Here is a 16,288-nt window from a genome sequence, read left to right as displayed (position 1 = left end):
TCGTTCGTTTATTAATTAATGGCTCTAACTGGACCAATTGGGCTCTCACTGGGTTGTCAGCGCCCGGTAGGACGCAGGAATGGTCGCTGCGCCGCCGCCCCCCGCCCTTCCTGCGCGCCGGGGCGGCTGCAGCCCCTCGGGTGAGCAGGGCGGGTGAAGAGCCCGGGTCCCCGACGGGAGGGGCGGGAGGAGCCGCCGTCCGGGGCGGAGGGGAGCGGGGAGCGGAGGATGCGGCCGGGCGCGGGGGGCCGGGGAGCGGGCTCTTTTGTGTCAGCGCGGAGCCCGGCCGGCAGGCGCGGGGCGGGAGCGTGCGGAGGAATCCTCCGGTGAGCGCGGGGCGCGGGAAGGGGCGGGCGCGGGTCCTGCCCTCCGGCGGAGCGCCCCCGAGCTGCCGGAGGGGGGTGCTGGCGGCGGGGCCGCCAATCCGCGCGGGGCCGGCCCTGTGACTGCCGGCGGCGGCAGGGGGGGCGAGCCCGGATCGCTCGCTCAGCCTTCCCCGGAGAGTTTCCTCGCGGGGGCGGCCGGGGCTGCCTCTCCCCTCGGCGCTGCCGGCGTTTCCCCCCACGGGGCTGCTGCCGAGCATTGGGCCGGGGAAGGCGGCGGCGGCAGCAGCAGCAGCAGCAGAGAGCGAGGGAGCAGCCACATGAATCAGTTTCTCTCTGTATCCGGCTCCGGGCAGAGGCGGCGACCATAGCGGGGAGGAGGGGAGAGGGGGAAAAGCGGCTACTGCAGCAGCGGCAGCCGGGGGCTTCCCTCGCCGCCGAGGTGGGTAGCGGGGCCGCAGCGTGCGGGAGGAGTCGGCTGCGGGCGGAGGGGCCGCGGGGGGCCGGGGGTGCGCTGCCCTGGCCGGGCTGTCTCCGCTCTGGGGCGGCTGCATGTCAGCAGGCAGCGGGAAGGGAGAAAAGTTGCCGAGGGTGCCCGGGGGCTGCCCCGCGGGGCGGCGGCGGTGACCCTGCTCGTGTTCCGCCGCTTCTCGCCGCCGCTCGTGGCCGGAGAGGGGCTGCGGCGGATCGTCCCCGCCGTGCGTGGGACGGGCTTTCCCCCGGGCCGGGGCCGAAGGCTTTGGGGCGTGTTGTTCTGCAAGTTCTCTTTTCGCTCCCGCTTCGTTGCTTCAGCGATTGTGGGTGTCGCTGTGTCAGGATGAGAAAATACCGCCATCAACGCCTCTCGTTTTCCCGGCTGAGCAGCCCCAAAAGCGCAGTTCCTCCGGTCCCCTGCCGCCTCCCTCGCCCCTTGGCGGCCGGGGCGGGCCGGTCCCTGTCCCCGCGGCGGGGCTGCGCTCTGCCCGCTCGGTGCCCTCGGCGGGTCGCGCGTGTGCCCGGCGGGGACCCCGGGCAGCCCCTCTCCTCCCACGCGTGTCCGTGTGTGCGCGCAGGGCAGCGCGCCGCGGTGCGACGCTCCCCCGCCCCGAGTGAGGACGGGTTGTTACGTTTCGTCTCCTTTTCCCTCTCCAGGTGCTGCGGGACTGGTGCTCGCCGAGCCGCCACCGACACGTTTCGTTCGTCCCCCTTCCCCTCTTGGAGCTACGCGGCCTCGGCTGCCAAATGCGCGGGGGGGAGAGACTTTGGCTCAAAATCCCCCGATCGTAAATAGAGAGAAAGCGGAAGGAGAGCCACCGCCGAGCGGCCGCGGGAGGAGGGGAGGGGGGCAGCGGTGGTGCTTCTGCCGTAGCCAGGGAGGCTGATGGCGGAGTTTGGCAGCGGTGGCGGCACCGGCGGCGGGGGGCTGCCCTCCTCCCCGGGGCCGGTCCAAGGGAAGGTGGCCTTCAAGGCAGGAGATGGGGAAGGAGGAGGAGGAGGCGGCGGCGGGAGATCCCGCTTTGACAGTGCGGGCAGCCGGGTCTCCAACGGGGACTGTGCCCAGCCGGGAGCTGGTGAGGAGCCGGGATCAGCTCCTCCTGCAAGCCCGGAGAGCAGCAGCAAAGAAAAAGGATTTTCCACCAGTCAACAACGAGAAGGCAAACCCGGCATCCCCCGGAGGAGCAGCATAATTAAGGTAAGAGCTCTTGCTCCTCCCCATCGGGGTCTTTTTCTCTGTGACAGAGGGAGGGAGATGCGGGCGATACATTGGGCTCACAGAGCCTTGGCTCTAGATGAAAGGACAGGCAGCTTTTTTCTTTCTCTTTTTTTCCTCCCCCCTGTGGTGAGGGGACTTGATTTTTCCTTTGTCAGAAGTCGACAACAGTGAGAGGATGGCTTTGTATACATCCACACTTGGGGGTAGCTGGGCGTCATGTTTTGAGGTTTATTAAAGCAGAAGGCTCTAACTCCTGTTAGGGAAGGCGAGAGAAACTAGCTGGCTGGTGACAAGACAACATGGGCACCAGCCTGGCAGGGAAAGACATGAATTGTACAGTATGCTTGTTATTTGGGATGCACCTGTGCAGAGCAATTTTGTGGCTCCATTGGCTTGTGTGTGTGACAGGCACACAGCAGGTGATGAGAGATTCGGGATGTCATTGGGCTGGGGGTGGGAGAAGGCATAATAGGGAACATTCTTCTTGTTAAAAATGACAGCTTGTTTAGCAGTAGGCTGAGTTGTACTTCACCTATAGAAACATCTTTATACATGGTGCTGCATATTCTGAACGCCTCTATTTCAGCTTGAAAAGTAAGGGGAGCATCAGTGGTAGAATGTAGCTTGGGCAAAAAGGAATAGGATTTTTTTTTTTTTTTAAATACAGTTATTTCTACAAATACAGTTGTTTATTTCTACAAATACAGCTTATTAAATCCGTGGTTTCTGAGATATGTGTTGGGTTAGCTTTCCCAACTCCACGGAAAAGGTTGAGAGAACATAGAGAAATTATTCCAATGGTATAACAGCTGTGTTAGCTGTGAAATGAAGCACAACTTCAAGTACTTAAGATCTGAGTTTAATCAAGGTTAGCTAGATCTAAATTAAACGGATGTGTTGTTTTCTTAGATATTTGTATGCTTCCAAAATCAGCTGTGGTGGGCTGACCTTGGCTGGATGTCAGACACCAACCAAAGACACTCTGTTGCTCCCCTCCTCAGCTGGACAGGGAAAAGAAGATAGAACAAAAGGCTGAAAGGCTCATGGGTCGAGATAAGGACAGGGAGAGATCACTCAGAAATTACTGTCATGGACAGAACATACTTGACTTGTGGAAATGAATCAAAAATATAGGATAATAAGAAATAAAACCAAATCTTAAAAACACCTTCCCTCCATTCCGCCCCCCTCCAGTGGTGCAGGGGGATGTGGAATGGGGGTTGTGGTCAGTTCATCACATGTTTCTGCTGTTCCTTCCTCCTCTTGCGGGTAGGACTGCTCATGCTTTTACCCTGTTCCAGCATGGGGTCCTGTCCTATGGGAGGGACCATGAACTTCCATGAACTTCTCCAACCTGAGTCTTATCCACAGGGTGCAGTTCTTCCTGAACTGCTCTAGTGTGGTTCCCACATGGGGGTCACAAGTCCTGCCTGTAAACCTGCTCCAGCCTAGGCTTCCCTTTGTCCATGGGTCCTGCCAGGAGCCTTCTTCAGCATGGGCTTCCCACAGTGTCACAGCCTTCTTCAGGCATCCACCTCCTCTGCCGTGGAGTCCTCCATGGGCTGCTGGGGGACAGCTTGTCTCACCATGGTCTTCTCTGTGGGCTGCAGGGAAATCTCAGCTCTGGCACCTGGAGCACCTTCTCCCCTCCTTCACTGACCTTGGTGTCTGCAGTGTTGTTTCACTTGTCTACTGTGCTCCCCTCTCTCTGGCTGCAATTGCTTCCTGTCAGTTTTTTCTCCTACCCTGTTAAGTCTGTTATCCCAGGAGTACTGCCACAGTCACTGGTGGGGTCGGCTTGGCCATGTTGGAGCCGGCTGGCATTGGCTGTGTTGGTCATCGGTGAAGCTACTGGCACCTTCTCACAGAAGCCACCCCTGTAGCCTTCCTGCTGCCAAAATCTTGTCATGCTAACCCAAGAGACATTCCACCCCTTATCATTAAAATCCACATCCATCATACAATCTTCACAAATTTCAGTCACATCAACGAAAAAGAATTCCCCACGCCAAAATCAAATACATCACCATCACAACACCAAACAAAACACACACAATTCACCACAGTTAGAACATAAATTCCACACAATCAGCCCATGATTTGCCCATTATCTCTGTTGTTCTGTTGGTTGGATGATGGAAAAATGTGTAGAATATCAAGACTAGTAGTGTATTGAAAGTTGTGTTACTGTCTCCTGGACCTTGCTGTAAAAACCAAGGGGAGAGCAAGGGCAGTGAGCAGTGGAACACATTTGACAGGCGGTACCCACCCTTCCTGTTTGAGCAGTGGTGCTGGGCGTGTACGTGTGTGTGTGTGTGTGCTAAAGAAATTATAACAATGGACAAGGGGCAGCTGAGCTTGGTATTGGAATAACTTCATATTTGCTGGATTTGCCAGTGGTTTTTTTTTTACAGGTCTGATATTTCTTAAAGCTTTTTTGTTTCTTCTGTGGTAGCCCAGGAAAGACAGTAGTGTTGTTTGCAGTGTGTACCATGCTGTTCCACTACTTTGTAGTGTATGATTTAATTATACAGCAACCTTCTGCCTCTCTGGGGACCAGACAAGGTCACAGTACCTAGGGATTTGTGATATATTAAGATCAAGAAGCATGAGATAAGGAAATAGGTTTTGAATTACATTTCATGGATAGCCGAGTCAAGGTTCTTAGTTTCTACAGAAATGTTAGCACTTTGGAATACAAAATTATTCAACTTTCTGCTATTATTGCTGCTGAATACTGTTTTGCAGATGTGAACAGTAATCTGTGCAGCAGCCAAGAACTGATTACAAAAACTTTGTGTTATCCTATGAATAATTATCTTGAGTGGAAAAATGTGACAACACTGCATTTAAGGTTATGTGGTCCATATTTATTTTAGATATGACTGTTTTAATACTTTTGGGAAAAATCACCTGTCTAAATATATTCTGAATATTATTCTGCCTGCTTAGTTCAGCAGTTCAGGTGGTTTGAATCCGGGTGTGTTGGTGCCTGGTTTTCACTATAAAACCTTTTGGAACATCTGGCAGGGGTAGTAAACCTTAAGATGCTTCTTGCCTGCTCTTGCAGAGCAAATGTCTGTAAAGAGTGGAAAAAGTAAGATGTAATATGTTTTTGGAAAGTGTTCCTGGAGTTTCAATAGCTTATGTAGGTAAAGCTACTCTTAAAGAGGATACAAAGTAACCTCAAGGAACAGGTCTGTTCCATGCAGATGTAGATTTCATACGTTTGTGCAAAACATGACATTGTTAGTTGATCTGTAAAATGCACCTTTATGGAATATCTAATACTTAAACGTTGTGCCTGCCAATTACCGTGTAGGTGTTTGGGTCACAAACAGAAAATTGACATTTGAGTTAATAGTTCTAGCTCAGACGAAATCCTTTAGAACCACGGGTTTGTGCATGAGAATCAGGAGCACAGATCTGTATTTTATTTTGGTTTCAGTCTGTGCTTCCATTGGCTGTCTATTTTCATAACTCTGAGAAGAGCAGTTGCTGCCTTTTTTCCCTTTCCTTTCTTACTTGCAGTCTCTGTTCCCTTTTTCCAGTAGCTCCATATTTTTTTTTCTGTCTTATTTACTTAGTGCACCTGCTAATTTTGACTTTTTCTTTCTTGTTTGGTATAACATGATGTACTCTTTGAGTCTGAAGTGTCACCTAGGATGATGGCAGGTGGTACAGCTGCTATTACTGGAAAAAGTAACACAGGCTTTATACATAGTAGTTTACTTGGCCTTTCACTCTCATATGTCAGCTGTGTTTAGACTGAAAGGATTAAAGATTGTACTCTTCATTTGTAGCAATTTTTATGGAATAGCCTTTTTTATTGCTTGCCTTTGTTGTACCAAATTTGAGGACTAAAGACTACGTACATGTGTTTATAGAGACTTTTTCAGTTTCTATTTTTTATTCTCTGTATTTATGAGTTTCTGATTTTTCAAGAGGTAATAGTGATGATGCATTGTGCATCCATGAGATTTAGGCTCTTGGATACCTGATTTGTGAACTAATTTATGTGCCACTTGTTTGTACGTAGTGGGTTTTGGGGTGATTGTTTTGTTTTTCCATAATATTTTCCTTGGTGCAGCTAGCTGTGGTTTCCTATTATGTAATTTCCTACAACATTTCCTATAATATTCTGTGAAATGAATTTATATCTTGCAGTTCAAAGTGGATTTAAGCATCCTGTGAACTTTTCTTAGCTGCTCTGACAGTTGGCAGTGAGCTTACTTTATTTTTGTGTGAGGTTCCTCCACGCCTTTCTGAAAGAGACTTTGAGGTGGGTAGGCGTTTGAGAATCTTTAAGGCAGCAAGTGACTTGTGGTGTATGGGTATGTTTCCTCAGAGCTGCTTGCTTCCAGGGACGTCCAATAAATGGTTACAGAACCTCATGGTTTCCCAAAGCTATAGACCTAGACAGAAAGAGGTCCAGGGGGACAAATATGTCTCTATTAGGAGACAGGTTATGGTAATAAAATGAGACGAGATACACTTAGGAGAAACTGCAGTTATTTAGGAAGGCAGCAGTGAGAAACACATGGAGAACGGTGGCTTTAGCATTCTGTGAGCAGGAGTGTTTTTTATCAAGATGTGTGTGGAAGCAAAGTCCAGGGTGTTTTTTTGGCATATACCAATACTAATCTCAGTGTCAATAAATTTCTTGGCTGACAACTTAAACAAATTTGTATCTTCCTTTTTTCTTCTGGTCTAAACAGAAGCTCTGTAAAGTCATGCACTTGCTGAGCATTGTCAACTCCTAAGTTTCAAAGTCTGTGAGAAGAGAGGGACCAAATTTAGCAGGTAGATCCTCTAGGGTATAATTTTCAGCAGAGCTTTGCTTTTGAAACTAAACATATCTGTGTCTTTCTATGATGGGGGATTTAGACAGCATATGCATCAAGATCTTATTTTTTCTTGTTGGAATGCCAGTATATGTTGCTATCTTGTTCAACCTTTTGTGATCTCTAGTTCATACTGTAATACCCATTTGTATCAGGTGTACAAAATATGAAATATGGAGAATGTTGAACAGTGTTTTCTACGGCTCTGTTTTAAATGCTTTAATATAAACTCTTTTGCTTTCATGGTAAACTCTAAAGTAGCATTTTCAGTGGACTTAGGTTCTCTGCAGTTCTAAATTATCTTAGCCACAATATTTGCAAGTCTTCATGGAGGCCTAGGAACAGGTCATACATATTTGGCTTCCATTTGAAAGAATATCAAGGAATTAGGTTCCTGGACTCAGTTTAAAGTATATGAAATTACCTGATTTTCAGTCATTTTTCATATTACAAAGAAACCTGTGTAATGGTGCAAGTAAACTTGATTAAGCAGTCTTTGGCTCGAAGATGCTAAGGTTCTTTAAGTTCAAAGAAAACAGCCATGGAGAGGAAAGAAGGAGAAAACTAACATGTTTGGTTTACTCATGCCCTTCCCCTTGGAAACAAAATGCTACAGTATCAGCTGAATTTCTCCTGGATACAGAAGATCTGTGGAGGAAGGATGTGGATGTCCCAGCAGTAAAAGATATTTTGCCCAGAGCCCATGTCCTAATTGACACCAAAACTGGCAGCACAAAAAGGCATATATTTAGGGAAGAAGGCAGTGATAGTTGAGCTCCCCGTCTAACCTTGGATAGCCATTCAACTAGACAGCCAAAGTGTAAGTTTTTCTGAGAGGCTGTTTCTGGATTTGTTTTTGTTTATTTCTTAGTTTTCTCTTGTTGTTTTAATGCAGATCTGTCTTACCTCTTTGGTTTGTCATTATGAGAGACCTGAACAGCTAACTGCAGCTCCATGAATCCTGGAGCTTTCTTTTAGAGGATGCTGTCTCTGTGATTTTTTGGACTCTCAGCTAGATTATAGAAGGTTACCAGGACCCATCCATATTTGTATTCCTTCTCCATCCTCTACTACTGATTGTGTACTGGCTTCCTAATTTTTAAAAAATACAATATTTTGAAAAGAATACCTTAGCACCATAAAAATCCTATCTTCTGTGATACAAAAGCTGTATACTTTAGGTATTTGCATAGAGTATCATATATATACGCTAGACCTATGTATCAGGCAGTTTACTACTTGTTAACAGTGACACTGTATGTCACAGCCACTGAATGGGTAGGTTGTACATTGCATTTGGTCTGTGTTTTTATTTGCATTAGTAGTTTCTGTAGACTGCAGTAATCGAAATTTTATTTGAAGATATGTAACACACAAAAAAAAAGTTGTTTGTAGAAATGTATACATGAGGATTCTGCCTTTACATGGTTTAGTTAGCTTATGTACAAAGAGAAGCATTTTTTTCAAAAGCTGACTTGGAGTGGAAGCTTAATTTGGATGAATTTAGCTTCTCTGACTTCTCTTCTGGAAGAGCTTATCTGTCTATTTCTCTTGACTGAGTAAAGAGCTTGGCTAGTGTGAATAATAGGAACTCCTTCACCGCCTGTGCCCACAAAACCTTAGACTATCCACAAAACACGTTCAGTCTGTTCAGTGGTGAAAAATTAATTAATGGAATTAAAAATCATTATGAATACCTGATGAGATTTTTACTTATGCCTACTATCAGGCTTGATCAGTGACATGACTAGTTTAGCCTATTTTTAAACTAGGAATTAGAGCAGTGGTGTCCTGCCCATGGCTCACAAATAGTACACTACTTCCATGATTTGATTGCATTTGTGGAAGATTAAAAGAATTTAAACAGAGACTGACAGGACAAGTTAATTGTGTAGTTTCCCAGCCTTTGCTGGTCCATGGATGATATTGCCATCCATCCTTGTATTATTTGCACTGACTCTATTAGGGAAAGACCCTTATATAAAATTTGCCAATTGTCAATCTCTAAGGGCAAATTAAGTTAGAGCACATATTATGATATTAGTGCATGGATTCTAAATTATTTATCTTTTCACACAAATGTGGGATTGTGTTCAAAATTTAGAAGTCTAAAGAGAAACAGACTAGCAGGTCGATTTTGGGGGAGGAAAGGTGTATAGTAATTTATGTGTAATATACATGGAGAAGAGGAAATCATGAAATCGTGATAAAAATCAGCAATGTGTATATATATATAAGAATGTTTAAAAATAGGGCTGGAAGAGACCTCAAGAGGTCAGTCTACTCTGCTCCACTGCTCTGCTACAGGATCGACTGTTAATAAATTTCAGTATGATGCTTTTTGTCTTTTAATGACCTTTTGTTTGTGATCCTTCTATGCAAGCTGCTGCCTGATTGTTCCTCTTTGTAATGGGCAAAAGCAATCATCTGCAAAGAGCTTGTACTTGTCCTACTAACTGCATTCTAATTATTTCAGATTATATCTTCGGTTTGTCAGGTTCTTTCTGATTTTAACGTACCTTCTAACATACATGCAGCTCTTCCACCTTCAGGTAAACATCCTGTTTTAACTATGCTCTCATTTTATCATACATGGTACATGATTTTTTTTGGGGGGGGGGATTGTTAAGTAGATTGTTATAGATTTTGGTACAAGATCAAATTATATATTCCATGGTTAAAATAGAAATTGGTTATTTGTATTCTTCACCACCTGTAAATTGAGTGATACGATGTTGCAGAATCTAGCTCAAAAATACAATTTTTGAGAAAATGTTGTTCCTTCTAAATATGTTAAAATAATAGTTGGTAAGTACAAATTGATATTATTATTATAACTGGATTGTAGCATTGGCATAAAATGGGCCCTTTGGAGGGGGCTGGTTTGTTTGTCTTTATGGAGAGTAAGTAGCAAGTGGCCTCTTTCCCTGTTTTGCAGCTGTGTTTATGAAGACTATTGTTACTGGTTTACAGTGGATCTTCACATCTGGCATGCCTTTCAAACATGTGGCAGTGCCATCACTGTACTTCTCCCTGTTGTAGAAGGCTGTGCATGAAGCAGTCCTTTGAAAGGATTGTTGCCCATCCTCTTGACTGCAATACATCTCTTAATAATCTACTTAACTCGCTTATTTTCCAGAGCTGTCTGTATAGACTCATCTGTCCATTGTTCCTGAAGAGGAACATCCCTGAGTTCACTCGCCTGTTCCCTCCTACACCTTGACCTCACAAAACATGAATATTCAAAGCAGTGAAGAGCGCACTGTAGGGAGAGACTGGAATTCAGCAGTACTGAGGCTCACAGTGTTAACTGGTACAGCCTTGGGAGAGTAAAATAGCAGTGATTCGTTTCTGCCTCTCTTGGGATTCCTTTTAATGTCATTTGGCCTTTTGGAGTAAGTAATAAAATATCCCTGAGTACTTCAGATTGTATACCATGCTCAGGAATCTTTTCAGATACCAAATTTTCACATTCTGGAAATAAGTGCAGGTGGACAGGAAGTATCTTTAAACAAACAAACCAACTCCTTTTCAGAATAGCAGCTGACAGTTTTATAAAATGAACAATAAAAAATAGCAAAATATTAAGCTGGATTTCAAAGTTAACTATAAAAGTCTTTAACAAAAGAAACTTATTCAGACGTTTTATTTTGGTATAAGAAATGGGTACCATACAAGTATATAGCAGATAATTGATATTATGCATATTAGTGTAATGACTGTCCTAATGCCTTTGCTGAAATTGATTAAAATGATTTGGTATTGCCTTTAAATTATGAGATAATCCATACTTCAGAAGAAAAAGACCTGCAGCTTTTTTCATAAAAAGCACTTCCACAGAATTTTCAAGATTTTTTAATGGTTGAGTTTCTGTGATTATAACTTCCCGCCCCCCCTTATATTTTTTTCCTTTCTTCTTACCAGCATTATTATTTTTCTTACACTAAAAAAAGGCAGAGCATTATACATTTCTGTGTGTGCTTTGATGTTTTAGCATCTGTGAACATATCCCCATCCTTTACTGTCCTTTTTAGTGTAGGATAGGAGAGGAAGAATGGTGAAATTCTGCAGCAGCAGAATGGTCTGCACGGGTTTTGTTTTGTGAAGTACCTCTTATGATGGAAAATCCAGGATGCTTTATATATTTCATTACCTAGTTCCCTGTGATGAAAGTGTTTGACATTGTCAACTGTTTGTTCTAGCTGCATTCCTTAAAATAAAGTGTAAATGACTGCTTATTTAAAAAGATATAATTTCATTGCTTTGTATTACCAAGGTGTAGTTTGGACTAAAAGGACAGGAATTCAGCTTGTGTTGAAGCTTTTGTTAAGAATATTTTCTTCCTGTTGTTGGGGGTTTTAGGATAGGCAGTTATTTATTGATTTTAAGTAACTCCTGTGAACAGCACAGGAACACAAAAAAAGGCAAGACAGTGACTTTGTATACTCTACCATGCTTTTTTGTTTAGTAAATTTAAAGCAGAATGAATCTCTTTCATGTACGTACTGTAGGAAATGTTAGTTTCTGAGTTGCAGAAATAATACTTACATTCAGTTGCAATATTGACATGTTTACAATGTAAATACATCCACTTTTGCTACGTAAGGCAGGAAAAACTCAGTAGCAGTTGGAAATAAATCACTTCAGGAAATCAGTCTTGAATCAACTGAAATGTATTTTGTTGATTACAGAGAATGCTCCCTAAATAATTTTTTTTTTTGAGATCTGTTGATAGCAGTTTGTTACAAAAAGCCAATGTAAATTCTAGAGTTCAAGACTAATATTTATGTTAAATGAGAATGTATTTCATCATGGCACATTACTACCACATAGTGGAAAAAGCTAGATCAGACGTAAGTCGTTTGAGTCTGTGTAGTATTAGGTTTTTCTTGCTTTTGAAGAACCTTCCAAGAACTTTATATGGCCTATTGGATGTACTTCATTTGTTAAACCCAAATGTCCTCTAATTTCTCGTTCTTCCTGGTTGTAGTAGTTGCAGTGATGTGTTTCACAAACGTTATTTGAGGTTAACACTTTTCAGCCTAGATAATGCGTTCCATGTTGCCTCATGGTCCTTCTTCAGTGAGCAGCCAGCCTGGTCTGGAATCTGCTCTGAGAGTGGTGGTGTAGTGTGGAGCCACTGAATGCCTCCAGTTGTGAGAATCACCTTGTGGTGTTTTGTAGATTTAGAAGGATGCTTTGGAAGAATGGATAGTATTGGTCTTTCACTAGCCTGCTTGGCCTGGATCCGGTTTGTGTCTGTCACCTCACCCGCTGTGTCACCCAGCCTGCTCATCCCTCCCTTTCTTGGGTCTCTCCGCATCCCTCATACAGCTTGGCCTTCCTGCTTCAGCAGTAACAGACTGGCCACACTCTGCTTTTTGTCTGGAACAGCTGGTGGGGAACCTTCTATTCCCAGCAAAGTGTTGGAGCAGAGCAGAACTCTGTGTGCTCTGTGCAGTTCTTTGTGTCTGCTTGTGAATCCCCAGAAAAGGAGTGATGAAAAGGGAGTGCACATTCCAGTGCAAGGCTCTCAGCCTTCCCAGGGGGTTTAAGTCCTACAGGCTTTGGGGCTTGAACCTGTCTGTGATGAAGGCTGACTGCACAGCTTGGGGTAGATGCATCTGTTTCCCCCAGCCTTCAAAAGTTCCCAGCCCTTGTGAATTTTAAGGGTGGCTGAAAGTCCATTTGGCTCATGATGTTGCCTCCAACAGGAAGAATAGAAGAAGCCTCCTTCCCTGACATCTGCTTCCAGCCTTAAGTGATCTGGAACTAAGATGCATTTAAGCCTTATGGGTGGTTTTTCCTCCCCATTAATTGTCAAAGGCCAGTTTGACTTTTGGAAGCTTTTCACCACTGTAACATCCTATGGCAGTTTCTTAACTATGTGTTGTGTGAAGAAGTCAGGTTTTTTCTCTTTTTTTTTTTGTTTCTTTGCATGGTTTTACCAGGCAGCTATTTACTTGTTTACCTGGTGTCCCCTGGTTCTTATGTTAGAACACTTTCTCTTTTCCACAAATGAGCTGTGTTCCTCACGTTTGCTTTATGTAATTTTTTTTCCTGGGCTAAAGCATCTCAATTTGTTGTCATTCCGCCTATTGAAGCTTTTCTGTGCATTCTTTTTTTTATCCTGGCACCCTTTAATATGTTTTTTTCCTACCATTTTATTAATTTTTTGCAGTGCAGGACTAAAATGGTATTCCAAATGTGTGCCAGTCAAATGTGTAAATCTACTATAACGTAATGAAGGTTTAGCAATATTGTGATACTAAATTGGACTGTAATTTATTTATTTTTAGTGTTGTCATCATCAAATATTTAAATGGTATCACTGCTGCTAATTGGCAGTGGGAGAGTGCTGTTAAAACCTTTTGCTAAATATTTAAAACCTTTTTAAAGGACTATGTAAGAATGTTTATTCTAGTGGTGATAGTTGTGTTGGAAGTGGCTGCCATTAACATCTTTGCAGGAGACAATTGTTCTGTTAGAAGTCTTTTAGGAAGTGTTTTCGTGGTGCTGGTGACACAAAGCATTGCTGATTAGCACATCGAGCTTCTAGCTGTGGTTGACTTTTAAGGTTCTTGTCCAACACTTGTGTTAATGGATTATTTTATTCAATCTTTTATTTCTTTTGCTTTTATAATGTTTGAGGCTCTTCAGAATGCCTGTGTCAGAGTCCAGAAGAGTCAAGAAGGCATTTTTATTCTTCAGAAAACTCACACAAAGTATAACAATGAGATCAGATAGCTTCCTGAAAATAGAACATCTGAAGTTTCACTGCAGAGAATTATTCAACTGAGGATTAAAATGATTATTAAATACAGTAAGTAATGAAGGACAAACATAACCAGAAGTTTCTGTGTCCCACGAGATTGATACAACAGCATTATCTTGGAAGGAAATCCCAACACTTTATTGCTTGTCTGTCTTTTCTCCTTTGAGGAGGGAAACTGGTTTGTTTTCTTTCCCTTCTTCAGTTCTTTCTCACTTCTGAGAAGAAAAGTCATCCCTATTAGCCTATTCCTGCTCAGTTGGACTGCTGTGTTGAGACATACCTTGGTTACTCCTGAATTCCTGAGGATTTTTGAATCCTCATACTTTTGTGAGCCCATTTTGTGGCAAGAATCCAGTGTCTGACTCATAATTTCTGAGCATCACTGTCAGCAAAATTATCTTTATGCACTTAAGTCTCAAAGCTTCAGGTAATTCTACTGCTTGTTCTAAAATGTCTGATTATGTGTTATTTTTCTTGTGTAAGTGGCATACACTCAGTTGGAGTAGCAAGAATAGAACATGGCATGGATTTTAATTGTTTTACATGTAGAAATTAATATTTTTGTCCATAAGTATTGAACTTGACCTCCAAAAATAGGAGTTTAGGAGTTCTTGCTATGCTGGGAGAAAATTCACTATTTCTTTGTCCTGATAATTGCAGATGATGTTTTATATTAGTTGGAAATAACAGGTCAAATGTATACTTTCAGTGGGGTCAGCTGCAGAAAATATTTTTCTTTCTTCTACATCTAATCCCAAATTCAACTCAGTCCTTAGTGGATATATAAAATTTACTATAATAATTTGAGTGCCTTGCGATTAAAGTTTTGGCCACTAATAATGATTTACAAGATTAACCACTTGCCAAATATCTAAGAATCTTAAACTAATCTTATTTGAAAAAAATGAGATTCTAATGTTTAGATTTACAATACAGTTGGCAAACCATTTCTTCGTGTATTGGAAGTATTATGAAGTGAATTTATTGAATTACTGAATTCATTTCAGGTCTTTTTCACTTTTTCTGGTGAATTTAGTAAAATTACATGATGGGATACCATCATGCAACTAAATGCATCTTTTGCTGAGAAAAACCTGTCACCTGGAGCTCTAACCTACTGCTTGATTATCCACCATCACATAGACTTTATGTAAATCTGCTCAGTGTGCTTTATCAAATGATATCTTTGGCTGAAGTGATGGAGAAATAAGATTTTTCTGATGCGTTCTGTTAAAATACAGCATAGCTGTTAAATGTGTAAAATTTTTTTGGTATAAAATAAATATAAATAAGAATTTTTAGTATATAAGGCAAATGCAGAGCAGTATTATGTTTTTTTCTGTTTGGTTCAGAACCTTACTCCTAGCTGCCATGTCACTGAATTTTGCAAGAGTCAAAAGGCATTGTGGTGAAAGCTACTCCCTACTTTTTTTTCCTTACTATTTAAAATATTTACAAGACACTTCTGTAGTCTAGAAATGCACACCTTGTAACCTTTTCTTATTTTAAATGTCTCATCTGCACTGCTTACAATGGTTGATGGGAATAAGTCATGGGCTTCTGCTGCAAACTTCTGTTGGCTGCTTTGAGCGTAAGCCAGGTGGTTTTTTGTCTTTACTTCTTTTTTCCAGGATTTTTCAAAAATATAATACAGACTGAGCTCTTGGTCCATTGATTTAAAAATCTTATGTAATTGTTAACAATGTAGTTGTGTGAACCTTCCTCTTTTTACTTGCTTAGGAGGCTTTGGTAACAAACTCCTGGGAATCCTTGCTGGACAATGTGAACTGTATCGGTCTTGCACTGATCAGGGGATTATGCAGTTAAAGATTCTTAAAATGCTGTTGTTGACAGACAAAACTTCAGAAAAAAGAGTAAGGCCTCAATTCAAAGCTCTCAATTTGTTATACTAGAAAGGATGACAAAATGTTCTGTATTATTTCAGGCCAACAACTTGGCAGAAATTTAAATCTGAGTCCAAGGCTCCTGAAACCAGAGGCTTGAGAACGCAAGCAGGTTGCAGTGCTGGTAATGAAGGGAAATACAATGATTTCACAGACAGCTGAGATATAAATCACAGTCACAATGTTTAAAGGAGTTACTTGGAAAATGTAGTATTCCATTTGATAAAAAACAGAAAGAGGTATGTTAGGTGTGGAATATATTCCTTGTTGCTAAGTAGTAGCGCAGTTTTTGAAAACTGGTGAAAAAAAAAGGATTTTTGGTCATAGGATGAGCTTTATGCAAAGAATAATGTGATTGAATGAGGGAAAGTATTTTGCAGTCCTTTTCCTACAACTTTGGTATCTCATAGTTTTCACAGATTTCAGCACCATACAGCATTGTGGAAAGCTACATTTACTAGTATTTTGCAGTGGGTTTTTTTGTTGGTTTGGTTTGGGTTTTTATTTTTTTTTCCTTTGTGGAGTACCAGTTAATTTCTTGCTGGAAAGTGTCTTGGGAGATCTTATTATGAAAGATAGTTGTTGAGCAGCAGCAAAATCCCTCTGTGACTTGTCAAATCATCTCGCAATCCTACAGTGTATGAAATGAATGTGACATTTCTTAACCCTCTTTCTGGAAATATGGTTCTTTTAATGATGGTTCTTAGTTTATAAGATTTCTTTTTAAATATAGACAGAATAAAATTTGT

The 16,288-nt window shown here is 42.4% G+C and overlaps 1 protein-coding gene across 3 annotated transcripts in view; it reads left to right on the top strand.

Annotated features, from left to right (window-relative positions):
* Window positions 1–270: 270 nt before the first annotated feature.
* The window catches only part of PLCL2 (phospholipase C like 2), a 100,710-nt gene continuing 84,692 nt past the window's right edge, over window positions 271–16,288 (top strand). For 2 of the 3 annotated variants that reach the window (XM_042043432.1, XM_042043433.1), the window contains exon 1: window positions 1,684–1,995. In XM_042043432.1, the coding sequence (XP_041899366.1) occupies window positions 1,684–1,995 (312 nt within the window). Of the gene's footprint in view, window positions 327–1,454; window positions 1,996–16,288 lie in introns of those variants that run through there. The other variant, XM_042043431.1, reaches the window with a different exon arrangement.

Source organism: Corvus kubaryi, unplaced genomic scaffold (genome assembly GCF_017639235.1).
Source record: "Corvus kubaryi isolate FWS band 111438036 unplaced genomic scaffold, C.kubaryi_AGA036_p1.0 37398, whole genome shotgun sequence".
NCBI lineage: Eukaryota > Metazoa > Chordata > Aves > Passeriformes > Corvidae > Corvus > Corvus kubaryi.
The sequence above is the reverse complement of the archived record's forward strand: the minus strand, read 5'-3'. Positions and strand labels throughout refer to the sequence as shown.